This window comes from Corapipo altera, unplaced genomic scaffold (genome assembly GCF_003945725.1).
Source record: "Corapipo altera isolate COAL_440 unplaced genomic scaffold, ASM394572v1 104, whole genome shotgun sequence".
Lineage (NCBI taxonomy): Eukaryota > Metazoa > Chordata > Aves > Passeriformes > Pipridae > Corapipo > Corapipo altera.
The window spans coordinates 3148540-3175162 of NW_020884920.1; the positions used below are offsets into that span (position 1 = coordinate 3148540).

General features: G+C 46.2%; 2 protein-coding genes across 6 annotated transcripts in view; one reads left to right on the plus strand and one right to left on the minus strand.

Annotated features, from left to right (window-relative positions):
* The window catches only part of IQCE (IQ motif containing E), a 25355-nt gene extending 19981 nt beyond the window's left edge, over positions 1-5374 (minus strand). For all 4 annotated transcript variants that reach the window (XR_003529872.1, XM_027656508.1, XM_027656510.1 and 1 more), the window contains exons 1-7: positions 5253-5374; positions 3479-3526; positions 3195-3237; positions 2171-2311; positions 1746-1877; positions 705-775; positions 4-117 (exon numbers count right to left, since the gene is read on the minus strand). Coding sequence is in view for 3 of the 4 variants with exons in the window: in XM_027656508.1 (XP_027512309.1) it covers positions 4-117; positions 705-775; positions 1746-1877; positions 2171-2311; positions 3195-3237; positions 3479-3526; positions 5253-5294 (591 nt within the window). In the remaining variant the exon portion in view is untranslated. The remainder of the gene's footprint in view (positions 1-3; positions 118-704; positions 776-1745; positions 1878-2170; positions 2312-3194; positions 3238-3478; positions 3527-5252) is intronic.
* BRAT1 (BRCA1 associated ATM activator 1) lies at positions 5374-14066 on the plus strand. 2 transcript variants are annotated; one of them, XM_027656505.1, is made up of 13 exons: positions 5374-6053; positions 6442-6596; positions 7177-7324; positions 7721-8093; positions 8184-8303; positions 9435-9526; positions 9783-9901; positions 10356-10542; positions 10676-10749; positions 11295-11397; positions 11675-11773; positions 12780-12958; positions 13161-14066. In XM_027656505.1, the coding sequence occupies exons 1-13, from the start codon at positions 5876-5878 to the stop codon at positions 13890-13892; spliced, it is 2559 nt and encodes an 852-aa protein (XP_027512306.1). In that variant the 5' UTR covers positions 5374-5875; the 3' UTR covers positions 13893-14066. The 2 variants fall into 2 exon arrangements, with proteins under 2 accessions (XP_027512306.1, XP_027512307.1); XM_027656506.1 differs by having other exon boundaries at positions 7180-7324.
* Positions 14067-26623: the final 12557 nt, after the last annotated feature.

Consider the following 26623-nt stretch of genomic DNA (forward strand, 5'->3'; position numbering starts at 1 on the left):
CACCCTGGAAGGATCCAACAGTTGTTCAATCTGTTTATCCTTCCTACTGTTCTCCTGTTCCAGTCGACGGAGCTTCGTTTTCATTCGATCTCCCTCATTTTTCTGAGCTTGTATTGTCTAAGAGAGGGGAGAAAAATTGAAAGCACATTTCACATTTCAGAAATAGGAACACACATTTCGATGTCAGTAACAATCCAATGACGATGGTGACAGTGAAGCAAAAGAGAAAACAAACAACAACAATGAAAAAATACCATCCCACTGGAGCAGGGCTGACAGCTCAGGGAGGTGACAGTCCTCACCTTTCATACACTGCACTCACCTCAACAGACAAATTGCTAAAGTGTGATCAGTAAATGGGTAATGGACAGGAAGGTGAGGGGGAAAAAAAAGGAGGTGGGGGCAAAGAAACCAAAGGCCATGAAACTTTTTAGCATCCAGCTAGGGCCATGGTTGGGGCTCAGCACTGGCTACACTTCAAGGCTTCCACATGCAGCACTCAGAAGCATCTATCACACCATGAGAACAATGAAACTGCCTCAGTCTGACACAAATTTTAGTTAAGCCTTACATTACAAATGCAAAAAATGTGGTGGATGTCCCAGTTGTAGAAACCAAAGTATTCTGGAGCAGTAAGGCCTGGGCACCTTCAGGTGGATGGAGCAAGACTGTGAATTTTTCTGTGAGTATCAGAGAGACTGTACCTTCTTCAGTTCTATAATTTCATCATACATATCTTCTTTTTCTTTGTAGTCAGGAGTTCCAGGAATGTAGCCTACAGAAAGGGGTATGTAAAATAAGTAGATCCAAAAGAGGTATTTTTAACTCATCAGGAACCTTACAGCTAAAGAAAAATATCTAGAACAGCACCAAACTGGAAACTAGGCTTTTTTTTTTCTAGAAGAAGAAAAATCAGCAAGGAAATTAATTTCAGAAATGGAGGTGAAATGGAAGTGTAGCTATATGAAACTTCTGCCAGATTTTACAGCCAATTTCTCCTAATTACTTCTCTCTGGTGCTATATTAAAATATTCATCTCAAGAAAGACACAAACTCCACAGAAGACTGAAGTCTTCTCATCCCAACAAATCTATTATCTACAAAAGTTTTCTACAAGGTGTCCAGAATCCACTTTTCTCTGTATGCTTAACATGTGATAATCTATCAACTTCAAAAGTTGCCAGAAACTGTGTATTACCAGTAAAAGTATAGGTGTCATTTTAAATGGAAGTGGAATTTTTAAGTTCACAGTTCTGCTTTGAGAAAACCAGCATTAAAGTTTGCTCTTCTCATAAAACTCATTTGATCTTAACGTCACAACCACACGATAAAACACTTTCTAGAGAAGAAGTGAAAGGAGTCAATTACACAGAATTTCAGGCAAGCAGATGGTTTCTATCAATGGTTCCTAAACTATGTTTTGCAAAGTCACAATAAATTGTCTACAGCTGTCCCATTGAACCATATTATACTTGCAACATTTTCAGCTGCAAATGCATGGCAATTTGCAGAAGTTCTGAAAGCTAACAGTGATTCATTGCTCAAAAAAAAAAAAAAAATTGGAAACCCCTGCCCTAACCAATTTAGAAATTTCAAAAAGTATCCCAGGGATCATATTTTGACACATATATTTTAACCAACTGAAATGGCTCTTGCTTTATTGAAGTGAAGATCTTAAGCAATGTGTGTTTTCACAGAGGAAAAATATCATTAGCTTTTATCCACCACACCACTGCAGACTTTACCATTACTAGAAGAACGAGAATGTTTTGGCTTCTTCATTCCTAGAGCTTCCTTCAAATATTCTGGAGTGCTACTGGAAATGTTGGTTCGCATATGCCCCATGTCAACATCTGATTTCAGAGGATGGCTCATTCCTGCCAACAAAAATGGAACAAAAATGCAAAAATCAGGGCTAATTGTGAATTAAATGTGTGGATTTATTCTGAGCAAATGCAACATAGAAAGCTCCAGATGCTGTTAATTTTTCCCTCTATAAATTCCAGTGCTCAAGATCAGATAATTTCAACCTCCCAAATAAATAATAGTGAAATGACTTCCTATGCAAACTTTAATCAAATACAACTCTATTTTTTAAGAGTTTATACATTAAGCTGTCCACAACACCCAATTTTATCCACATATGCAGATCTAATTTCCATACTATTACCTTGTTTCAGTGATTCCAGCCACAGCTGCCTTGGCTTTTTTACAGCTGCACTCTCTGAACATGCACTGCCTGTTCCCTGCAGAGATCGCCAAGCTGCAGCTTTTTTGGGATACAGTTGTGTGCTAGAGCTGTAGGGAGACTCTAGAGCAAAAGAAAACATCTCAGTGTTGCCTTAAGGTCACAGAAATTCTTGTTGTCTTGTGCTTCAAAGTTCTCAAGACACAGTCCTAATACTGATAAAATTAGAATTAACAGTGTACTACATCCTGGCTTGTACAGAGTAACAGGACACTTACCTAAAAAAAACCACCTAAAACCACTGTATTGAAGAAATAGAATTCCAAAAAACGAAGAGGCTTAAAAAGAGGCATAGTGACAGTAGTATGATTCAACAGATGGAAATATTTACATGTACAGTTTGGATAGGCAACCTTAAGATACCTGCACATCTAAATTAATGTTGTTAATAACACTCTAAGGTAAAGTCTTCTTTGAAACATTCACTGGAAGCCTAAAAAACCAGTTAAATGGAAAAGTATAGCAAGAAACAAACTCCAGAAAAGAAAAGACAAGGACAAACCCCATATTAAAAGTGCAGATCTAATAATAACATTGCACTTCTAAGGTTATGTGAATAAAAACCCCCACCAACAAACCCAACAAATGAAACAGAGGACTGCTAAATCCACACACATATCTACTGGGTGGTAGGGAGCTCCAGTAATTCTACATTGCAAGTATCAGCATTTCTCCAAAACTACAATAAGAAATTCAGAATATTTGCCAATAGAATGAATAACATGATAAAAAAGTCGCTTATGCTGGAGAATCAAGAACTACAGCTATTCCATAAACTTCAATATTTAGCCTATACAAATCAAACTTGACAGGTTTCAGAACAAATCTCAAATAGGTGTGCTCTGCACACAGCAGTGAATAATTCTAAAGAGAAGAACAAGATGTTGTCTCAAATAAATACTTCAGTTCCTGTGAAGAGCAGAAGACAAAATTTTGCAACACTTACTTGGTGACTTGGGAGGCTTGTGAAAAATCTTCTTCTTTAACTTCTGAAAGAGAAACACGTTTTTATGACTGAAAATATTCAACTCTTAAGATTTCCGCATATAATCTCAAAATTGGCTCCACTGTCTGTGCATGTCTTGTATTCTAATAAGACAAAACCTTGTCCATAGAAAAGAAAAACAGAAGCACTAAGTATATGCAGATTTGGCCACATCAATGGTCCCCATGAAGGTGGTGCCCACTGAAGTTTGATGCCACAGATAAACAGCTGATATGAAAACTCACCATTTCTGTGTCTGACTCACAGGTTATCACAGACAGGCTATCATCTCCCTGGGAAAGACACAGGAACTGTGACATCTGCTGCTAAACAACTGGTTATAATACACATCCAGAAAACTTCACATCATTTACTATCACAACAAAGTGAGAGTGCAATAAATTCAAACAGTAAATGTTGTCACCAGATCCTCTGTTCCTCTTCTATTTCATTGCTCAAATGTCAAATGGATGAGATAGGAGTTTTCAATTCTTTCTGATAAAAATAAGCCATTTGTCAAAACCACTTAAGTTGCTGGGAGATGGTTGTTGCAAATCCCAGCATCACTTGCTGTAACACAAATGGTCTTGTGATGTTGTGCAAGTCACTTCAGTCATGAACCATCGCAGAATGATTTGGGTCGGAAAGGACCTTAAATATCATCAAATTCCAGCTCCCCTGTCATGGGTAGGGACACCTTCCACCCGAGTCACAGGGACTTGTGCACTGCAGTGCACAACTGAACCTTCAGCTGGTTCTGCCTGAATTTCTCCACCAGTTAAGCTGCAACTCATTCACCTGTTCCCTTCCCCACTCATTTGTCATGCTGTGGGATGGTTCAGTTCCCATATTCAACTGGAGAAGTGATCAGGCTGAGGGAAAAAAAACTCAAACCAAAGAAAATGACAAGTTTCCCTGCTTCTCAAATGTAACCATATCCAGAGAAGAATGGAAATTTCCACTTTGCTTTCAAGTTATCTGGATGCATTCTGCCCTCACAAAGACCTTTTCCACTTGCTGCTGACTCCATGGCACTCACAGCACCATTCTTTGGACAGACACTGATCTGTGTCTGCCAGAGGCAGGGGAGGGGGTGAAGTGTTTTTGAGAACCCTGGTTGGCAGAACAGGAGCAAGGACTGACCACAGAGCAGGTAAAACAACTTTCTGTGCTGGCTGAGAGGAGGCAGGTCTGTATCTCACACACCATGCCACGCAGTTTTTAATTTCCTGAGGTGGTGCTCCTTGCAGCACAGTGATTATTTTTGTTATTTTAAGGTATCTCAGTCTGAAATATCTCTCTCCCCAAGTGCAGCTATCACACTTGGAATCAGAGAATGTGAAAGGCGCTCAGCCCTGATAAATGGTAAATAACAAAACATTAATCAGGACACAAACATGCAATAACAAACCCATCTCTGTCCTTGGAAACCTTCACAGCCTCTTTGCTCCTACAGAACTGGCCCAACCAGAGCCACCCGTGACAGGAGAACATGGGGGCTCCCAAAGGGGCTAAAAATCTCCACCTGCTGCTGAAGGGGTGGGAAACGAACACCAACACAGAATCACGGGATCAGCTGGGTTGGAAAAGACCTCTGAGATCACCGAGTCCAACCTGTGACCGAACACCACGCTGTGAACCAGACCATGGCACTCAGCACCACGTCCAGTCTTTCCTTAAACACCTCCAGGGACGGTGACTCCACCACCTCCCTGGGCAGCCCATTCAAATGTCTAATCACCCTTTCTGAGAAGAAATTCTTCCTAATGTGGAACCTAAACCTGCCCCGGCACAGTTTTAGACGACGCCACCTGCACGCCGTGCCATGGACCGGCCAGGGAGACAGAGGTTGGACCCAAGAGTCCTGCGGGCTGGACACGGACCAAGTCATCCCACTCCCACGTACTGAGGGGGCTTTGTCCCGGCCCCGAGGGAGTGCTTCGCGGGCCGGGCCCGGGCTGAGGCAGGCCTAGACCCGGGGCCTCCTCCTCCTCCTCCTCCCCGCCTCTCACTCCTTACCAGTTCCCCCTCCGCTGCCGCCTCGCCAGCCCCGCGGGCCATGTTGGGAGGGCGGCGGGGAGGCCTCACGGGGCGGCGGGGCCGCAGGGGCCCCTTCGGGCCGTGTCGGGGCTGGGGGCGGCCATGGCCCCGCGGCGGCACTTCCGGGTCGCGGTAACCATGGCAACCGCCGCGCAACGGGGCGAACGAGCGCCCCCCTGCGGCCCGGGGTGGCAGCGCATGCGCAGAACCTCGGCGCGCCTGAGGGCAGAGCCGGGCAGGGTTCGGTCTGTGCGCAGAGCGCGAGTGACACCAAGCGGCGCCGCGGGGCGGGAACGCCGGCGGGCGGCGGGACAGCCCCTGCCAGGGCTCCGCTCCGCCAGCGCGCCGGGAGCTCCTGCGCGGGAGCAGCGGGACAACCGCGGGCAGAACGCGCCCCTATCCCGCACCCACTGCCCGCCCGCGGGGCGCGCGGAGCCCACGCCCCTCGCCGGGGCTCGGCCACGCCCCCCCGACAGAGCATTGGCCACGCCCCCTTTGCGACACTCGCGGTGCGGCCGCGCCGGGGCCGGTCCCGGTGGTGGTCCCTGTTCCTGTCCCGGTGGTGGTCCCTGTCCCTGTCCCTGTCCCGGTGCCCCCCGGCCATGTCCGGCCCTCAGTCCTGGTTCGTGGCCCGGGCCCGCCGCCGCTTCGCCATGACCCGCGAGTGCGCCGTCCTGCTGCCCGGCGTGTGCGCCGCCCTGGCCGACCCGCGGCAGCCCGGCCTCGACGACACTTGCCTGGAGAAGCTGCTGGACTGGTTCCGCAGCCTGACGTGGTTCGGTGAGCGCCGGGGGCCGGGCCGAGGGGGGGAGGGCGGCAGGTCAGCACCATAGGGGAAGGTCCATCACGGAACGGTTTGGGTTGGAAGGGAACTCTGGGGATCCTCCAGTCCAGCACCCTGCCAAGGCAGGGCCAACCCAGAGCAGGTGACACGGGAACGCGTCCAGGTGGGATTTGAATGTCTGCAGAGAGGAAGACTCCACGACCCTCTGGAGGTGTTGTCCCCTCGGAGACACCTGAAAACGCTGTTTAGTAGCTGAGGCTACACCTGGGCTTGGACCCAAATTCCTCAGTTCTATGAGTTGTCAGGGGTTACCTCAGCTCAGGGAATCACCTCAGTGGGAGAGGACAGTCCTGGCAGTGACCTGCTGTTCTCTGGCACCACTAGACCCGACTGTGGAGCTGGTGCAGGACAACCCGTGTCTGACAGAGCTCATCAGCTCTGTGCTGGCCCTGCCCGAGCCCAGCCCCAGCATCCTGTCCTTCACCCTGCAGTTGGCTGGGATACTCGCTGCCTCCGAAAACCGCTTCCAGCACCTGCAGGTGAGTCAGCTACCTGGGATTATGGGATAACTCTGCCTCCGGGCAGTCACCGCACAACACTGAATCCCTGGACTGATCCTGTAGATTTAAACTGCACTAACATGTCATTTTCCCTCTATAGTAGGTTGACAGGAAGTTTCTGATTCCCTGCAAAAACGAGAGAGATTTATAAAGCCCTACTTTCTACGCTAAAATACATTTATAGTACAAAACCTGAAAGGCTTCATTCAGGGAAGAGATGTGTACAAGTGCACAGAGCAGTCTAATGGAACTGATAAGTTCCATTCAAGTTCCATTCCATATAAGTTGATGTATACCAACTCATGATATACAGAAGTTGTCTCTAGCACCTGAAAAACAAGCAGTTTTGGTGCTGAACAGCTCTGTTGCTTAGTCCCTGAGAGAGCCATACATTGAGTTTAAACCTGGCATTCTGGAGTTTTTCTGTTTTCGTGGTACTTCTAGCAAGAGAATCTTTCGCTACACTATCGATACTCTTGACTTGGAGGACAGAGCAGCCTCTCCCCTCCCCTTTAGCCCCTCTGCTCACCGTTTCCTCTGTGTTCTGCTCTGGCCTCAGCAGGAGAAGCTGCTGGGGAGGCTCTTTGGCCAGGATGGGCCCCGGGGCCGTGCGGTGTGGGAGGACGCGTCGGTGCGCAGCGGTTGGGTCAAGGGAGTGCACAGCATGGTGCACCACCAGCCTGCCCTGCACTTCCTCTGCAGCGGGGGTGAGTACTGCCAGCTCTGCTAACTCACTCCCCAAACCCTCTGTGTCCCTTCCATTCCAGTCAGGTGTTTGCTCAGATGTCGAATTCCAGTTGCTCACATGTCAGTTGAGCAAGACGAGTCTTCATTTATTTAAGAGTTAAGATAAGCCATTTGTCAAAAGCATCAAGGTCACTGAGGATCTGCAAACAGTTTTCTTCTTTTGTTTGCTTATTGTTAAGGACTGGCTGACTTTGAGTAGAGGCTCCAAAATAAAGGATAAGAAACTCCACCACCACCATTTAAAGCTGTGTGGTACCTGAGTTAGAGTCACACGTGGTTGGAGTTCAACAAGGTTCCACCTCACCATAGGAACGCTGTTGTTTTTTCCTCCAGTGACTTGTTCTGTTTTCCCACAGGAGGCATGGATGTGATCTTCGCTCTGCAAGGGGATCCCAGCCTCTTTGTGGCTTCAGCTGCCAGTCAGCTCCTGGTGCACATGCTCACCTTCTCTGTAGAGTCTGAAACATCTAAACCTCTCAGCCCAAAGGACTGTGAGTGGCCAGCGTGTGCCCAGATGATTAAAAAGCACGTGGAGGATTCCCTTCAGTCTGGCTCTGCCTCTCACATCGAGCAGTCACTAAAGCTGTTAACCAGCTTGTTTGGCAGTTGTTATGCTGCATGGACTGAAGTGCTTTGGTCAGACATAGCAAAGCAAATAGAATCCTTTCTGATAGAAGAGACTGTTCAAGCACAGCACATGCTGGCAAACCTTTTGCTTAACGTGGCACGGTAAGGATCTGGCACCTTGGATCCCATGGTCATATATATCTGTTTTCCACTGTGTAATAGGATATATAACTTACACTTCTTTCTTCTCAGGTCCCCTGTGTTTTGTGACACTGAAGGCAGTTTTTGGGCGTTAGTAACTTCTGCTCTGGAACACTTAACCCCAGTACAAGCATGTCCTTTGGCAGTGGGACTTCTGAAGCTCTGCAAATGGTAGGACTTACTGCAATTAAATTTTTGCACTCTGCAGATGTTTCTGTACTAAGATCTCTGGTGTCTTTCCAGGAACTGCTTTTGTCCTCACTGCATTTTCTGTTACATTCTTTAATATGTGAGACTGGTTGGCAAGAGTCATGCCAGTAACTAACAGGCTTCAGACTGTACTGATAGTAAGGATAATATAGTTTCAAAGAGAGAGAGATTACAGGAGCCAGTATGTGTATACTCTTGCATCTTACCTACAGCCAGCCAATTCCAGGAAGAAATAGCAAACTCCAGTAACTATATTGCCAAGGTCGACTGAGATGAACACAGTTTGGCTGCCTGTCAAATCCAGTAGTCTGTTCCATTTTCCCTTTCACAAAAACCCTGGCTGGTGTAAGAGCTTTCACTCTGTCCAGCAGAAGGAGGGATCTGGAGACTCTGGAGACAGTTGTAGAATAACTGAAGTTAGAAAGAACCTGGAGAAGTGATCTAGTTTAACCTCTTGCTCAGTGCAGGGTTCACTTCAAAGACAGGTCAGGTTGCTCAGGGCCTTCACCCTTCAAACTTCAAATATCCCCAAGGATGAGGATTCCACAGCTTCTCTGGGCAACGTGTTCCAGTTTCACTTCACTATGAAGAGTATTTTCTGTGTACCCAGTTGGAATCACCTTGTTGCAATCTAAGATTCACATCTTCTGCACCTCTGAGAAGTCTGCCTGCACCTGCTCCATAACTCCCCTTTAGGTGGTGAAAAAGTATCAAGAAATCATCAGATGAATACAGCATATACAGATTCTGGTTTACAGGCTAAGTAACACTTATGTTTTAAGATAGAAGGACACCATTTTGTTGACAAGAAACACTTCCCTCTCAGCCTCCTTCTTACACAGGATCCCACTCTCTATTTGCATAACTTGATAAAGCTTCTTCTAAATTCCAGAGCCATTTCTCCTCTGCTTTCAGTTAGCAGGGGAAGCTTGGAAGAAGGCTCAAATTGTGGTACTGCTTCTGTTATTCTGTCATTGCTGGCTTGGTTAAAAGCCTGCATAAAAATCATTATCCTGTTCAGAATTTGGGGGCAGACGTTTGGGAAGGAATTGAAGTGTTCTCGTTTTGGTAACTGCTGTTTCCTCCTTGAAGCCCACAAGATGTGAGGATTCAGGCACTGACTGTTCTACTTCAGCCAATGGACTGTATTTTGAGAGCAGCCTCCCAGCCTCTGGAATATGCAGGTACAGTTGTGATAGAAAAGTTAGAGGCCAATCTGCTTGCCAGTGTTTCAAGGGTCTGGTGCAGGCAAAACTGGAGGTGAAAGAGTAGAACAAGTCAAGGACAGTAGCAGTGTTTGTGATAAAGTGCAGCATCCTACTGACAGTTGCATTTGAAGGGATATTCATACTACATCACTGAATATCTTGATTAACTTTGAAAATCACAGTCTTTTCTACTCAATAACAACTAGAGCTCTTCCCTTCTCTGGTCCTCTAGGTTTGCTGGATGAGTCTGTTAGTGATCCTGTCACTGTTGAAAGTCTTCTGTCCTCCAAGACATCTTGTGCTGGTCTCCTGTGTCAGACCTTGGCTCACCTGGAGAAGCTGCTGTCTTTGGTAACATTCAGAGAGTGGCAAAAAGCCTGGGGATCAAATTGGTCCTTGAAAGACAGTGTTAAGATTGGTTGCAAATTTTTGCAGTAGAGCTTAAAAGAACATGGAAAGGAGTTGACAGTGAGGGCTTCCGTAGGTTAAAGAAATCAGCAAATATTAGCAAAAACCTTTCAAATATGAAAACAGAACAATGCTGAGGCTTGTAAAGAAGGACTGCACATAAATTCTAAATCCATCTTCACAAGCTTTGTTACCATACCTCCTGCTGCAATTACTGATGCAGTGAAAAAAAACAAAGATAATTTTTTTGTACTTCTTAACATTGTGCTACCTTAAGAACCCTCTAGAAATTGCAGATTTCACTCCTTCCTGACCAAAAACTCTCTGTACACACTTGGAAATTTTGCAGGAAACTCTTTACTTTTCTTTTTTTTTTTTTTTCTTTCTCACCCATTAGAAACATTTAAGAGTGGATTTACCCTATGTGTCCTTGCTGCGCTCTCTCATGGCAATATTACAATTCTGTAATGGCCTCCTGAGTCCTGCTTCCCCTCTGGGAAGCACAATAAGCCGAAACTTGATCAATTGTTTCAGGGTGCAAAAGTCAGCTCTCAATGTCCTTGCAGCACTCTCAGAGAAAAAAGGTGAGTTAATCGTCGCTTTCTCCTCCAAAACAGTTTTACAGTCCTGAGTCTTTCTGTATTTCAGCAGTTGAATTGGGATTGGGATGCTCCTTCTCTCAGTGTTGGTCCTTTAGTTTTGTTTTCTCGGTTTCAGGCTGTGACACTCTCATAGGAAATCTTTTTGATGTCCTTCTGGCATACCTGGAGAGTCCAAACACCAGCCCTACTGTGAGTGCAGAACTTGCCCTGGTGGGATGTAATCCTGAGAAATTGTCTGACCAGTTGGTTGTTTCTTAGCACAGTTTGTATCAGAATATGTAGGAGACTTGTCTTGGTTCTGGCTGGCTTAGGAAATAGCTAAAACTGTAATGAGAGAGTAACTGAGCAATGCATTGAGTGTCCTTGAGAAGACAGGAGCCATCACATCTAAGAGAAGCACTGACAAACTCAACCTGACATGGCCATGAAGCATTGAATTCTTTGCATCAGGGAATTTGTTTTCTTGCTTTGTCTTGTTGAAATGACTCCAATGACGACTGCAAATCAAAAGCTGGAGGTACTTCAGAATAATAAGTTGAGAACAGGCATTTTCTGCGTGTTTGTTAGAAATTATATATAAGCACCACTTATTTGTGGCTTACTTCTTTGTAAGTACTTGTTTACTCTGAGAATTGCTCTGTAAGTTTGAGGCTAAAATGAATTTTACTTCTAATGGCATAAAGGCAACACTGCCTCCTCCTGTAGTAAAATAAACCTGCTTTACATTGTTTCAGGTTCTAAAGAAAGCCTTTCAAGCTACATCCAAGTGGTTGGTGCGCTTGGAGGAACTGTCCTGCTCCAACAGTCAGTGCCAACAAACTGAGAAGATTTTGGAAGGTAATTAAACTATTTAAGTTGAGACTAACAGCAGCTAGTAGCATATATGAAATCTGCTTTTGCCTACCTATCCTGCTCAAAGCACTTAGGATTGACTTGTTCACAATTATGTTGAATTCAAGTTTAGCTGCCCAAACAGTGCTGTGAAGCACTCTGGTAGAAGCACACAGCAAAAGGGATTGCATCAGATGAAGGGATGTGGAGGTTGTACAGTGATGGCTTCAGTAAGGCTTGTTACCTTTCATGTCCATTCAGGCTTTTCACTTGGCTTTTACAGATGTGTTTGTGGTGCTGCAGAAGCGTTTGTGCAGTCCTTGCTGGGAAGTAAGAGATTCTTCTCTGGAGTTCCTCACTGCCATGATTAAATGCTTGAGAGGTAGGTGCAAAGATTTAACAGTTCAGATTGAAAGAGTACTTCTTTTAATGTTGTGAAAGTCAGTCGGGCTGCTAAAGCATCTTCTGACCCGTAACTGGAGGGCTAAGAAAAGAAAGAAGTGTCAACATTTTTACTCTCAGATCATGATCAAAATCTGACAAAAATATTAATAAACTTATCCTACTTTTCTGTTGAACTCAGATTGCTGTGCCTGCCTTAATGGCAGTTCTGGTGAGTTAAACTGGAGGGTGTTGAGCCATGTATGTCAAGGCAGGTGACAGTGCTTAATGGCAGATAATAATTCCCCTTTTTTCAGTTTGCTGTGCAGTGGAGCCTGGTTTCTATCAGCAGGCTGGGGGCTGGGCTTTAGAAGGCTAAAAACATAGACCTGCTTTGCATGCTCTGGATTATTTACTGGTTTTCCACTTTACTGGTAGCTCAGGCTCTGCAGCAGGTAGCACTGAGGCAATGGTAATTTTCCTGTGGTAGCTCAGTGATGGTGGAAGTTGTCGACTGCTGTTGTCCCCAGGTCACAAAGGAAGCATTCAGCACACTCAGCTGCATTAGCAGATTACCCTGCAGCCCCTCTAAGTGCTGCTGTTACTTTTGTTTTCTCTGCCATATGCCTTGACAACAAGAAAGGAGGACTATTTTTTCTTCCTTTAAACAAAGGCATAAGTTTGATGAGGCTCAAACCACGTCCCCACTTGCCCGCGGAAAGTTTTTTCTTGGTGCTAAAACAACTGTAAATGCAATTTTCCAAGTTCCAATGTCTAGCAGAGCTTGACTGAAAGTCACCAAGCTGCTGGGAAATGGGGAGCCTGACACAGAGCATCTGTGCTCTTGTGAGCAGCTGCCTGGTCTCTGCAGAGGCTCGTCTCACTGGCAGCTGTCCCTGCAGGCAGTGGGCATCCTTGTATGACGCAAAGAGCTGTTTGCTTTGGAAACAGCTTCATGCTCAGAGAGAATAATGCCCCACTTCTTTGGGTTGCTGTCTTGTTTACAGACCAGGATGGGTTCAGGCAGTGTCTGCTGTCCTCAGAGGTACCAAGGCTTACAGAAAATCTGCTGGAGGATCCAGAGAGCTACGTGCGGGCGAGTGCTGTGACTGCTGTGGGCCACCTGGCCTTTGTTACTTACTTTGCTCCGGAATCACCTGTAGCAGGGAATCAGTGTAACAAAGAGGTATGATAACTTCCTCTGCACAAACAGAACTACCCATCAATGCACTGCTGTGTTACTTATAACTTTTTTTCACAAGTCATCTGCAGGCTCATGCAGGCAGATTTAACAACCAGCAGTGACAAGATTTTGTGCTTCTCCTGTTCTTGTTTCTTTGCGTGTTTCTCCCCTCACTGTGCTTTCTCTTTTGTCTTTCTGCATCTAGAACACTGTAGCAAAGCTTCAAGAAATCTTGTCAACAGACTCTGAGGGCTTTCCTAGAAGGGCTGTGATCAGCATCTTCACCAAGTGGCTGAGAGAAGGCTGCACAGCTCAGCTGGAAGACACAGAGCAGTTTGTCTCTAGAGTCATCCAAACTGTGGAGCATGACTTAGACTGGGAAGTCAGACTTGGTGGTTTGGAACTGGTTGAAGTTTTCTGTAGCCAGACCATTTGCCAGCTTGGCCTTTCTGAGTGCCCCTATGCTCCTGTCTCCTCTGCAGTCACCAGTTCCACCCCTCAGAACGAGCTGCTGAGGGTGTTCTGCCGAGCAAAACTGTTCGGCTTTTTGTTTCGATCGTTGTGTGACTGTGACAAACCAGTGGGTCAGAGAGCCTGTGACATCCTGATTGGCCTAAGAGGGAATTTCTATCCAGTGAGTACTTTGGAGAATCCACAAAAGATTGAAGATTCACCTGCAGGACGTGGCATTGCCTGGTTACAGAGGACACTAAGACAGGGTTCTCTGGCCCAGAACTTCCCCACAGATGGTGATAACGGGGTGGATTTTCAAGATCCAGAGAGCATGATGGTAGCTTTGGGTGCAATAGACTTACTAGAGCTACATGATGAGCTAAATAAAAGTAGTGACCATGTGGAAGAAAGCCCTCAGTCCCTCTTACAGGACATCCTTGCTACTATGGGGACTATAGAGGAGAATGAAGTCGACTGCTACTGAAGACTTGCCTTGTTCTGAGGGAGCAGTGCTTAAGCAGTTTTCTTCTGGAGGAGAAGGGTGGTTTTGTTAGCTGTTAAATGGGTTAGAAAATCTTTGCTTTAATACTGATGATTTTTTTTTTGTTAAAAAGTGTAGTTTGCAATAAATGGTGGTTTCTTTTTCAAAGTAAAAACATGAGAATTGCATTTGTTCTTTTTTTTTTTAAGTTGTGTGTCTTTTAAGAAAGCACCTGACCATGCCTCCGTAAGGAATCATTTGAAAAAAACAAAACAGTGACTGAAAACAAGTTGTGGGCTCCTTTCAGAGCAAGAGTAGCTAAAACTGATGAAGAGTGGTTTTGACCTTTGGAGCAGAAGGTGAGATTTAAGGAGTAAAAAGCTGATCATCCTTAGCCTTACAAATTGTCTCCTGTAGATCATATATTTGTTTGATCTCAGCAGTGACAGCGATGTGCTGACTTTGTTTTTAATTGAAGCCATTTTGCTGCTTTTTTTCAAGTGCTTCTCCATTCCTGAAGCACTGGGATAGTTTCTTAACTTTTAAGAGAATGACACCTGCAGCTTTTTCATGATGAATTTGATCTATGCTTAGCTTTGGCAAACAATCAGAAAACAGCAGCTATAGTGTGAATGGCAACACTTTTCTGAGAAAAAATTGCCAATTTCATAAAAACTCAGGAAAGACTGGTTTGCAACTTACTTCAGTGTCTTGCCACGTGCTAAGAAGCTTTGTTCAACTTAGGAAAAAAAAAAAAAGGCAGTATTTTTACCAGTAGATCAAACCATGCTGTCTCCTTTTCCATTGCTGAGGTGTTACTGAGCATCCTTCACCCTCCTGCTGCCTGTGTAGGGGCAGGCACACCACACTCATTTTAGGCTAATGGAGGCTGCAGCATCTAATGCAGTGAAAGGACTTCTGCAATCTCCTCTTGCAATATTATCCCTGCAGCAATACAATGGGGTGAGATGTAGCTTGGATCTTTTGCTGGTGAGGCTGAAGATTTACTCTGTGCCTTTTGATGAAGTCAGCACAGCTTTATGTGTGACAGAGCCCTTGGGTGTTGTACCAGCAGCTGTTATTAGGAGAGGGTAGCTCTGCTTCTGATACACAATTCTACTTGAGCAGGGTCTACACCTGGGAAAGGACAGAAGAGAATAAAATTCAGGCCTTTTCCTGCCACTGTGTTCGCCTCAGAAACTGAAAGGGTTAGTGAGAGGGATGTGCTTTTAAAGAAGCGTGGATTGTTTGTGGAGTTCTAGTGAAGGGATTTACAGTTCCAAAACCAGCATTCTGTGTTGACAGTAGGTCAGATATGCTCCAGGAAAGGAGACAGCAGGTTGCTGTGTAAACGGCTCCTTCCCGTTCAGCGCTCGAACTCTTGTGATTTCTGGGCTATGCAGTTTAGGACACTCCAAGGAATTATTCAGATATCAGCAAATTGAAACAGTGAGTTGTTACAGAAGGGAAACTCACTGCTTATTACTGAGGTCTCTCAGCTCCCAGACCTATTAATTTTTCATGGGACTTTTTTTTTATTTTAATCAGCTGAGGTGATGGTGACATTAATTTTATAACATTTGCCAAATTGCAGTCCAAAGTCATGTTTATACACAGGGTGCTTGTACATTAAAACCCAAATGTACAACAAACTGGGAGGGCTTCTTACCTCTAGGAGGGGTATTAGTGACTTGTTTCATCTTTCATTAAAAACAGGTCTCCACCTCCAGCAATTATGTGACTCAGAGCTGACTCTGTGATTCCCTCTCTCTCTGAGCTTTGCCTTACTATGTTTTCTCTGCTGCTCCAGTTACAGTGGAGTCCTATTAACACTGAGGTGTTTGCACTGACATCCTGCACCTGATAATTGGGAGAGACAGGAAGAGTCATGAACATCTGAACAGTGTGCAGAACAAATGCCAGGGACTAGAGGGATTAAGGGGGAGGAAGGCAAATTAAAAACTAACAATTCTTTCTACAGGAAATGATGGGATGGGATTTGTGAGCTTGAAATTTAGCTACCTGATTTGTGAACATGCCCCAATGTGGATCATCCATCATGCTGGGATACCCTCTCTAGGATGCCCATCTTTGCACATTTGAGGACTCATACAAGCCCTACCCCACTTGCTCACACTGCCAACTCATTTTAAACCCACTTCTTACCTACCAAGGCTTGTTTTGCACCTCCACAAGATCTTTATCCCAGCCACACAGCTTCCTGCTGGGTTAAGAGTTACACCCTGTGGTATGTCTTGCCAAGGGGTTGTGGTCATGGTGCCCCTTTGGGGAAGGATTAGCTCCCAAGGAGACCATCCTTGGCAGACTGGTTTCCCCCAGATGCATCCTGAGCATTCACTCCAACAAGTGCTACTCACCACTTCCCAGCACGACAACAGCCATCCCTCCATAAACTGCACACCAGCTCGCTCCTGTCACACACTGAGGACTCCAGGGACGTGGAGAGGGAGCTGGGCTGCCTGACCTGCTGTTACAGGCACAGGAGCAAGTTCAAAGCTGCCTTTTCGGGATGGATTTCTGCGGAAACTGCCGCGTTCACCCCGTCAGCGCTGTAGCTGTGCTCGGTTCCTGCAGGAGGCACCACCGAGAGCTTTTCCAACACACACAGGCACAAACACAACCCCAGCTGATTTGGCAGCGGCTGTGGCCGGACATGAGCCTCGTTTAACGCAAGAGGCAGCGAGAATCGGATCTGTCGTTTCCTTTAGATTGTGCTGTGAGAAGCAGGCAATGGCAATCCAGGTGGTATCAACGCAGAACATCACAGAACAGAAAGAAATTATATCTCTGGTGGCTGGTACTGTGAAAGGAAAAGATTACAAAGCTTATTTCAGCTCTTTATCTGCACAGGGGCAATGTTAAGTTATGTTGTCTGATCTGTACACAGGTATGAAATTCTTAGAGTTGCTTTCAACACATTTCAACAAAGCTCTGAAGAAAGGATTTATCCTTTAACTGCTCAGGCTCAGACAGACACAGGAGAGAAAAAGCATCTTTGGCTCAGCCCTACACAAGCAATGGCTTTATGAAAGCTGCCAAAAGAATGGCTGCTAATTTTCTGGTTTAATACACTAGACATTTACAGTACAAAGAATATTCTTTGCCTAATTATACTAATTGCACAACTTAGAAAAAAATGGTCCATAAATGACTAAGGCCATTGCTTTAGCCTAGGTGTATGTGACCTGTGATTACAGATCAACCCATGCACATCTTCGCAATTTTCTTCTGTACATCTCCAGTAAAATTTGCTCTACCTTTCAATGCATATTCATCAAGTCTTCTAAAAACCACCGTGCATTAGAGAGGAAACTCATCAACCAACTTCACTGCAGGAGGTCTCAGCAATTTACAATGGAAAAATATACCAGTGGCAGCAGCTCTGTGTCATTTCCCTTCTGAGCAGTGGTTTTTGTCCTCTGCTGAGAAATAAAGCACCACTTCAACGCAGCCAGACCTCAGCCTGCGTCAGCTGTGCTGCTCCACAGACAGGACAGGTCTTGCCTTTAACCTTCGAGCCAGCACACGGAGAAATGGGATTCAAAGGAGCAGTGTGTCCATCTGAACGAGGTGGAACAAAGCTGTAAGGAAACACACACATCGTGGGTACTCTCATACCTCATCCCCTGGTGGAAGGGGAAACGAGGAGTCCTCATCAAGAGTCCCTGCAGAACCACAGGTGCAATTACACAAAGGTTTACCTCAGAGCAAAATAAAGCTAAAGAAAACAGTGTTTCTGTCTGTGATATCAATACCGAGTCTCTGCAGCTGAGAGTGTTTATTTATGTTGTAATAAACATATAACAGGGCTGCAAAGATGCCTTTCACACTGCTGCCTCCAAAACAAACCCATCCAAACCAAGTTATTCCCCAGTTGCCTGGTTGTTAAACTCTTATGCCAGGGCAGGAGCTCACTGTCTGGGTCAGAGGGTACACCCACTCCTTTGAGAGATGTTGCTCTATTAGATCAGACCAGATGTAAAGTAAAACCACAACCTTAAACAGCTCCTGTAGAGTGTTGGGGCTTGAATTGTCACAGGTCTGACCCTTTTCCCTCCTTGTCAGTGCAGGATAGGTGGGAATTACCCTTAAGACGTAGATATCCTTCAGATCTTCAGTTCTCCCAGTTCGTTACCTCTCAGGTCTTACATTTCCAGCCTCCACTGACCCCATATTCCCCAAGCTTTCAGGCTGGGTCAGTAGAGGGGAGCAGGGAGCTCATACTGCTGTGCCCAGGGACATCCAGGCTTGTCCTGGCTGGTCCCTCACCACTGAGCTTTGGCCTCAAACCAGCTTCTGGGCTGGGCTGTGACTAGCACGAAGGAGCTGCAGAGCCAGGTCTGGCAGATGGTGAACCCAGGCTGTAGGTCTTGAAACACGACTTGGCCCAGCCAAGCCAGCTTGAAAATAAACCCTTATTAAGCTGCATTAGCCATTGCACTTGAAGCTCTTTTGATTTAGCTCCTATAGGCTGGGGCACAGATGAGCCCTGGAGCCCATCACTCCCAGTAACAAACACCCCTGAGAGGACTGATCTCATGATTACAACTCTTATTATGTGCCAACAACAAAAAAGCTGCAGTTAAAACACAAATGGCAATGGTTGCTAAGTGACAGCATCCATACAGGCTTGTCACAGCCCTGAGACAAACAGCTGTGGCTGCACAGCAATCCCGTCTTGTCCATGTAATTGAGGATAAAAATGCTGTTTTCATTACTGTCTGGTAACCTTAATTTTGACCTATCAGAGTATTTTGTGCTTTAGGTTCTGACAAAGACCCCCATGAAAACAAGGCTAAAGCCTCCACTGAATGTAGCCGAAGTGATTCTGATTCAAAATACTTTTAATATTGCATATTCCTTCAACATATTTTCTTCCCAGTGAAGTAGTACATAAAACAACAACAAGTCTTTCTCAGCTAAGTGGTCCATTTCTGACAAACAGGGAGCTAGTGACAGCATTTTCAGAGAGAGTCATGTGAAACAACAACAAAATCAGCAGAAAACCCCACCTGTCGGCTTCTAAAGTGAACCTGTGGGCTTTGTTCAACCACTGAAGCTTTCTGCAATATTTGGAAAAAAATATAACATTTCGGAGCTGCAAACAACACATAGCCTTATAAATAAAGTATTTAAACTGTAAATTTAAAATTACATGAAGTGATGGTTGAGTTGTTCAGGAGCCTGAGATCCAGCAAGGCACAAAGGGCTCACTTGCTCCAGTGAAAGGAGTGGTGGGACCAAAGCACCATTTTTCCTGGGCGCGGTATTGCAAACCCCTAAATTAAAGAGACCCTAATTAGCACAGCCAGCAGCAAAATGCATCCAAGAAAGAGTATTTGTTTAAAAAGAGGAAAAGCAGTATTGCAGCAGGCTGTGCACAGTATCTTGCTCACCCCACATACTCCTACACGCTGCAGAAGAACCTGTTTGAGGCTGCGCTGGCAGCAGGGACAAAGGGACGGATCTGTCAGCGGCCTGTGAGCAGAGCAGAAGTGACCAGGAAAAGCCACCACCCGGCTGCCAAACGGAGCGAGAAATGCACCAACAGGCAAGCACAGCTCAGGAAACACAGCTCAGCACACACAGCTCAGCACACACACCCCCCACAACACACCCCTGGGAGCTGTACGGCACATCCCTGCTGGGATCAAACACCGGGATCATCTTCAGCTGCCAATGCAGAGCATCATGGTGTGAAACATCCTACCAGAGTTTGTGTGCCCGCAGTCACCCCAAGCAGCAGTTCTCAGTGACTACTGAAGATAATTATACCCTTTCCTAATGAATTCTCCTCTGCACCATCCACAGAAGCTTCTATTTCCAGTGCCAGGAGTAAGAGCCCTGATCCTGTGGACAGCTCTAACAACACATGAGTTTTTGGTGCGGTCAAAGCTCATCCGTGTGGATAAAGCCAATTGACTGTTGCCTGTGGTCACTTATCTCCATGTTAGCATGGTAAACACTTCTATTTTGCACACTGGCCAGTGTAAAATGTGATTTTTTTTTGTCCCTCCATATTTTATCCATAAACACAGGACTTTCCCTGGCTGTTCTCATCCCTCAGATTCCTTTGCCACAGCCAAGAAAACGAGTGTGTCTGGTGCTGGTACTAAAACCCCGTGTCACTGCTCTCCAAATCCCGCAGCACAGGGTGAATATTGCTGTGCAGACAGAGGTCTGACTTTTCAGCAGCACTAGATTAGGCAGCTCAAAGGTGTAGTGTGCCGTCTGGCTGGCTGGCTGGAAGGCACGTTCCCCTCGTGTCGGTGCTGGTGGGCAGAGAGCTCAACTCTGCCACTGCCACTGCCACAGACATGGCATCATGGAGAGGGAAAACAGAGAGAGAGAGAGAGAGAGAAGCCTCCTGTCACCCTAATTCCTGTTGAGAACTTCTGCCCCGTGGGGATCAGCCTTGCCTTCCTCCCTAGTTTGGGAGCATCTTCTCCGCCCTCTATTTATTACAACGAGATCAAAGATTCATCTCCATGGAAACGTCTGAGCTCAAAGAGTTTCTGCACTACAGCTTTACATCCTGCACGTAGGGCTTGGCACTGGTTTTTGAAACAGAAGCTTTGAGATCATCAGCACTCGGGTCCCTACAGAAGTGGTTTGATTAGTAATAATCAATAATCTGTGCAGTGTGGGTGAGTGTGTAACACACACACTGCAGAGAGGAACTGCCACTCTGTTATGGAATCTGTGGTCCATGGACCCTTCAGCTTCCAAACTGCTTCCCTCGTGTCCAGAGCAGATGTGGGACACTGACACAGGTGTTCTTCAGTAGTTGGCACCTCAGCACTTTGTCCTCACATCTGAAGTTTGGTAGGACTTCCAGCAGCTATAGAGACCAGAGTCATGTGGGCAGAGCTGCTGGAGCTGCTTGGATTTACCCAATGGAAACAGCAAGTGGCCCAACACCCAACCCAGCAAAGACTTCATGAATTCTGCCTTCCAGCTGTTGCCTCTGGACCAGCAGTGCTTGGGGCACTGGGCGTGGGTCATTCCAGTCACTTCCCTCCCAGAGTCTCCTGTTTCTTCAGCACAGTCACTCCCACAACTAGTTCCCAGGAGAGGGGAAAATAAAAAAAATTAAGTAAACCAGACATGTTTAATGCTATTTTTGTTCCCTGTTCAGTTCACCACATGGCCACACAAACTGTTAAACTGTCGTGCTGGGGGCAGGAGCAACCAGCCGGGAAGAAAACTATTCAAACAGCCACGGCAGCTGCTGCCGACAGAACGGGGCCGGGGAGCCGCAGCCTCGCAGGAAATCCCGGGTTCTGCTCGACTCTCACATGAAGAAAAGGAGGAAAAGAAGGAGAGAAGCAGAACTCATTTGCAAGACTCACATTTTCACAGGCATATTCTGAGAAGGGTGAGCAGGGCGTGGAAAGCACGTGAGGTTGCATTAGCACTGGAGCAGGGCTAAGAGCATCCACCTGGAGAGCATCAGCCAGCACCTGGGGCAGGAGGAATCCCCGTCTCCCAGCGCTGCCAGTGGCAGATCCTGCTCCTGAGGAAGTCAGACCACATCCCACTCCTGCTCCCGGCAGTGCTGAGCCCCAAGTTGCCCATATGCACTCAGAATGTGATTTTTATAATCATATTAAGAAATTTCAGAATAGCAACTGTGCAGAGAGCAATCCAGCTGCCAGCATTTAGCCTTATCCTAGGGCACAGGCAGAATACGGCAGCCATGAATTAATACTGCATAAGCTGCACCATGCTGAGTTTCATAGCTTAATTATAAAAGAGAAAGCAATAATCAAGGGATCTGTAAGGCTAATAAATGTTCTGAGAACACCAAATGTGACACAAGACCCGCAGCCAGTGCGACAGGACATGAATGCATTTAAAAAGCACATTAATCACACACCGTGTGTTAATTCACAGTTGGTTCCCAACAGCAGCGCTTGGCCTTTTGCCTCCTTCATAACATCACCAGGCACAAGTGGATCATCACCCAGCCCAGAGCAAACTGGGCTGTGGTCTACCCACCCAAGAGCAAAAACTCAGTCCAACAAGACACAGAGATTAGCTCTGATTTAAAGCTCTGCAGCCCTCTGTGCCTCACGCCTAAGCTCCGTTTAGTGCTCCCACCTGTCCTGGCACGGGGAGGTTTCTGGGTCAGTGACGTGTCCACCCGGCTGCACAGCACCTGTCACCTGGCCAAGGACAGCACGAGGACAAAATCAGCCCCCTGGCAAATCCTCCAGCCATCTCTGCAGCAAAATACTTGAAAGCGCTTCTGTTCCTCGGTGCCTCCAACTATCTCTCCCCTCCATCTCGTATTTCATCTCACTGCAGGGTTTTAATTATGCAGACAGCTCATTTCAAGGTCTCTCATTCACAGGCTTCCCTTCATCTATAGGGAGTGATTCTGTAGGGAGGGCGTGTTTCAGATTACTGACCATGTGAAACTTGATGTCTCTGCACCTCTGTCTTAGGGAAACCTCTGATAAACCTTAAAACAGAGATGCCAAATTCCTGTAGACCGAGATGCCAATGAAGGATGTGACCCAGCACTGAACTGGTGACATCAGCAAGATGCTCCTTGAGCTGAAATACTGCAGGACTTGGTGCCAGACAGGTCTGCATGTATAGAAACTTGAAATGCTCTCAAACATTCACTTCTGCCCAATAATTTATTGTATCAGAAGAAGTTTCCTATCTGTAAATGTCTCATCCTCTTCACAGTGCTCTGCCCAAGGATCTATTATCAAAGATCTATTTAAAAAAAAAGGAGCTACCCTTCTTCACTCACTAATAATCCCAAATTTAACTATGTCCTACTTAACATCTCTGAAACCAGGAATTGAGATGCTATTTCTGCTGGCCTCAATAAATGGACTCTGCTGAATTCCAGGGAACACACAGAGCAGACACCAGGCTGAGTCCTGGGATGGAATGTTCAGGCAGCAGTCTCCTCCTTCCTCAGTGTTCCTAAAGCCTAATCAGGAGCCAAGAGGAAATAATCATGAAAAAAAAAAAAAAAAGGAAAAGAAAGATAAATAATCACACTGTATATTTCCCAAATCTTCTAAGCCAGGCCAGATTTGTACAATGAAGTTGTGTTCTCCTTGCTGTAAAAATATGTATCTGCCCCCTCCTCTGCCTCTGCGACCATCTGGGTACCTGAAATCATGATTCCTCATGGGAATGAATCATGGAGCATCCACGCTGGCTTCCTACAGAGAGACTTCAAACACAAAATCACTGGTAAAAACTGAAAAAGACCCTTAAATTACTCTTAGATTGGCACAAGAAAGACTTCGATCAGGTACTGCCTAGATCTGTGGGCTGACATCTCTTCTCAAGAGTGCCCAACTCCAGTAACAAGTCTTAATTCTGAATAAACCCATAATATTAGAAGCTGCCCAGACGCACATGGAAGCCTGATCTAGCAACTTATTTGCAAATAAATGGCTCCCTTTCATCCCCCTGCAGATCTTCTGCCCAGTGTTTTCATCCTCACTCCAGCTCTGTTCTCTTTTTCTCTCTCTTATCTTTTCCTCCAGCATCAGCTGTGGCAGCAGATTGCACTTACTAATCAAAGAGGGGCTGGGCTCTCTGTGTTTGTTCCTTAAAGTCTGTGGCACCACAGTAGCACCAGCCAAACACTTGTTTTCATTAAAGCTCCTCCCAAGCCTGCCAACAGAGCCTGGACTGTGCCAGGACACAGCAGAGAGGGACAGTTTTGCTGGTCCATCGTGTTTCCAGACGGAGCACGAGCGCTGCCTTAGGGACACTAATGCCCCCACTCCATCACCTACCAGAAGGTGCCTGCTGCTCTCTTCTCCTCTTCTGCCACTTCCTACTGAGGGAAGGAAACTGTTCTTCATTGCTGTTGATCTCAGCTGCCTCATTTGGGTCTCTCAAGGGAAGCAGGGAAAAATGCGAGTGCCACACTCGCGTTGCTATTCATCCGTGAGGTTCATCCGTAGGGCCCTGTAGGGAAGGGTGATGGACAGGACACAAGGCAGAGTCACAGGGCATGTCCTGACACACAAATGGGACAGCTTGGGTAGCTCCCAAGGCAGCAGCTGGGCAAAGGAGGGGCCTTTCCACAGCACCAGCACAATGCACTGCATTTTTGTGGTATCAGTGGAGGAGACAAGGAACATTTCATCTCCCTTCCACGTCCCCTGATGTATGGCAGGGAGCCAAACTAACTGATTTCAGTCAGGAAGTACAAAGCTCCCGTAGCCTTGTCAGCCACAGTCCCTCAAACTCCCCTGTTCAAGGTGAAATTCTGCTTTACTAATTCCTCATCTCCTCCTTCAGACTGTCTGTCTGCCAGAACCACCAGATCTTCAGCTTGCAAAGTGAATGAACCTGTCCCCAGACAGGTCCATGCTACATCCTCCCAATAATTCCATGAGAACTCTCAATCTCCTCTGCAAACCAGTCAGTCCTGTTTCTCCTCCTTCCCATCACCATTAATACGTAGAAGATCTTACCCCTTGGCTTTTGTGCCTGTTCCTCCTAGCAAATTTTGCAGTTGCCTCATTTCCATAGAGGCAGCAACATGAGACCAGATTCTTACTTTTTCTATGTGTGCATTCCCTAATTCTCCTTCTTGTGCACAGCACAGTCCAAAGGTGAAACAGCTCCTGGCCCAGCTGTGGCTGCAATTGCTTTAGGACCAACACCAAGTAGCTGCTAGTAATTCTGTGGTGCTGCCCAAACATAGGTCAGAGCTTGGTGGCTGACCAGCAGGCAGAGAACATGAGCTGAACCCACATTGCTCTCTCTAGATTGCTGCTCATGTCCAAACTTTCAGAAAGTTTGCTTGGGTTCATTTATGCTTTGCAGTGGCAGCACAAACTGAAATGAAGAGGTGCCCTGGCCCCTTTGAAACTGCCTCAGGATTACAAACATGCAGAAATAACACTCTGACTTTTGAATAGCCAAAACTCCAACAACAGGAGAATATTTCACTCCTGCAGTGAGCAATTTGCTTTCTGAAAAACAGCTGCACTGATATTGAGAGTGCAATCCACTGGGAAGGAGCCCCTGCAGCAGCTGGCTGATGCTGCCTGGGGTCACCTCCCTTCAGTCAGGCTTCCAGCAGCCTCATGTCCACCTGGGGTGACAAATACAGAGAGACCCAACACAGGCCAATACCACCAGTCTCACATGCACAAACACTCCACCCTGGATGGCAGGACAGGGCAAAAAAAGCCCCATCAGACAGGCTGGGTCTGAGTAATTCCCTGGCTGCCCTTGCCCAGCTGCTATTCAGAAGGGGACAACCCAGAGCAGCACCATCCAGGAAGGATGTAGAAATACACATCGGGAGTACAGTCTTTGAGTCATTTCCTAAAATCTAGGTGGGGCCACAAAGTCACCTCTTCACAGAGATCACTACCTTTCACCCCATCCTTGCTCTGCTGAACCCAGGAACACATGCTTGGCTGAAGCCCGTCTGAGGAAAGGCATCTTATCTTGAATAGAAAACACTATCATATGGGAAGATTTTTCTTTCCCCAGTAATTTGTTCCAGCAGCTAATCAACTTTATTCTTAAAAAAATTAATGCCTATTTTCTCATTTCAGTTGGTCTGGCTCAGCCTGCAGCTGTGGGTTTGGGCTGTGCCTCTTCCCTCTGGCTTACACAGCTCGTGGGGTACCTGCCTTTTCTCCTCGTGGAGCTATTTGTGTATCTACACAATTTTCTTCAGATAAACAGCTACAGTTGCTTAAATTCCAATATAAGGCATCAGTCTGGGGATTTTTCCATGCTGTTTCTCCCTGAGGACTTGCTGCTCCATGAAGTTTCCTGTACTCACCTGCCCAAGGCATGTGCCTCTCTACTTTACATCCTTCTGCACAAAGCTAACGCATTGTGATCTCTCCAGGAAACACAACTCGACATAAACAACTGAGTTCAGAGCAGAATAATGACTGCTGCTGATCACTGCAGATAAAGGCCACTTGTGGTGAGCATCACTCCTCTGCTGTGACCAGCTTTAATTGCAGCTGAGCTAATTCTGAGCGTGGCCATCCCAGTGTCCTTCCACTCCCTCCATAGCCCCAAATTCCCACCCCTCCAATTCACTGTGTGTCTGCCCTTTCTAACTCCTGGTTGTCTTCTCATCCAATTTTTGACCCCTTCCTGCTCCCCTTTCCCTTCCCCTTCTACTGATCTTCTCTTAATAAAACCACTTGCTTCCTAAAAAGTCAGAGAATGACTGTGTGGCTGTTTCATCTTCACTCTCTGTCCCTGTCTCCATCTCCCTCACTGCCAGCTCTCCTGGGCAAGGACTACCCACCTCCTCCTGTGCCTTTCCAGGAAAAATGCATCATTATGAGAATATTTAATTACACCAGTCCTGTTTACCTGTGCTGGTCAGTCAGTGGGCTGGCAGCTAAGTCAACTATTAATGATTAAGTTTACACAATAGTTTTCTTAACAAAAAAAATGATGCATTTTTGGAGCACACTCTATCAGTGTGTCTGGTTTTAACTCACAGCTTCCTCAGGTAGGAGCCAGCTCTTTGAGGCTGTGTGGTTCTAAACATGTTGACGGTGTACTTGGAGCAACTCACAAACAGATAATTGAAGTTAATTAATACAAATAAACTCTAATTACAAGCAGCAACCAATTAAAACAGCACAGAGGGCATCTCCTGTGCTTGGGGTAACAGCTGAAGTGGAAGAGGATGCTATTCCAAGGCCTTAGGACTCTCTCCTGCCCTCCCCACATGC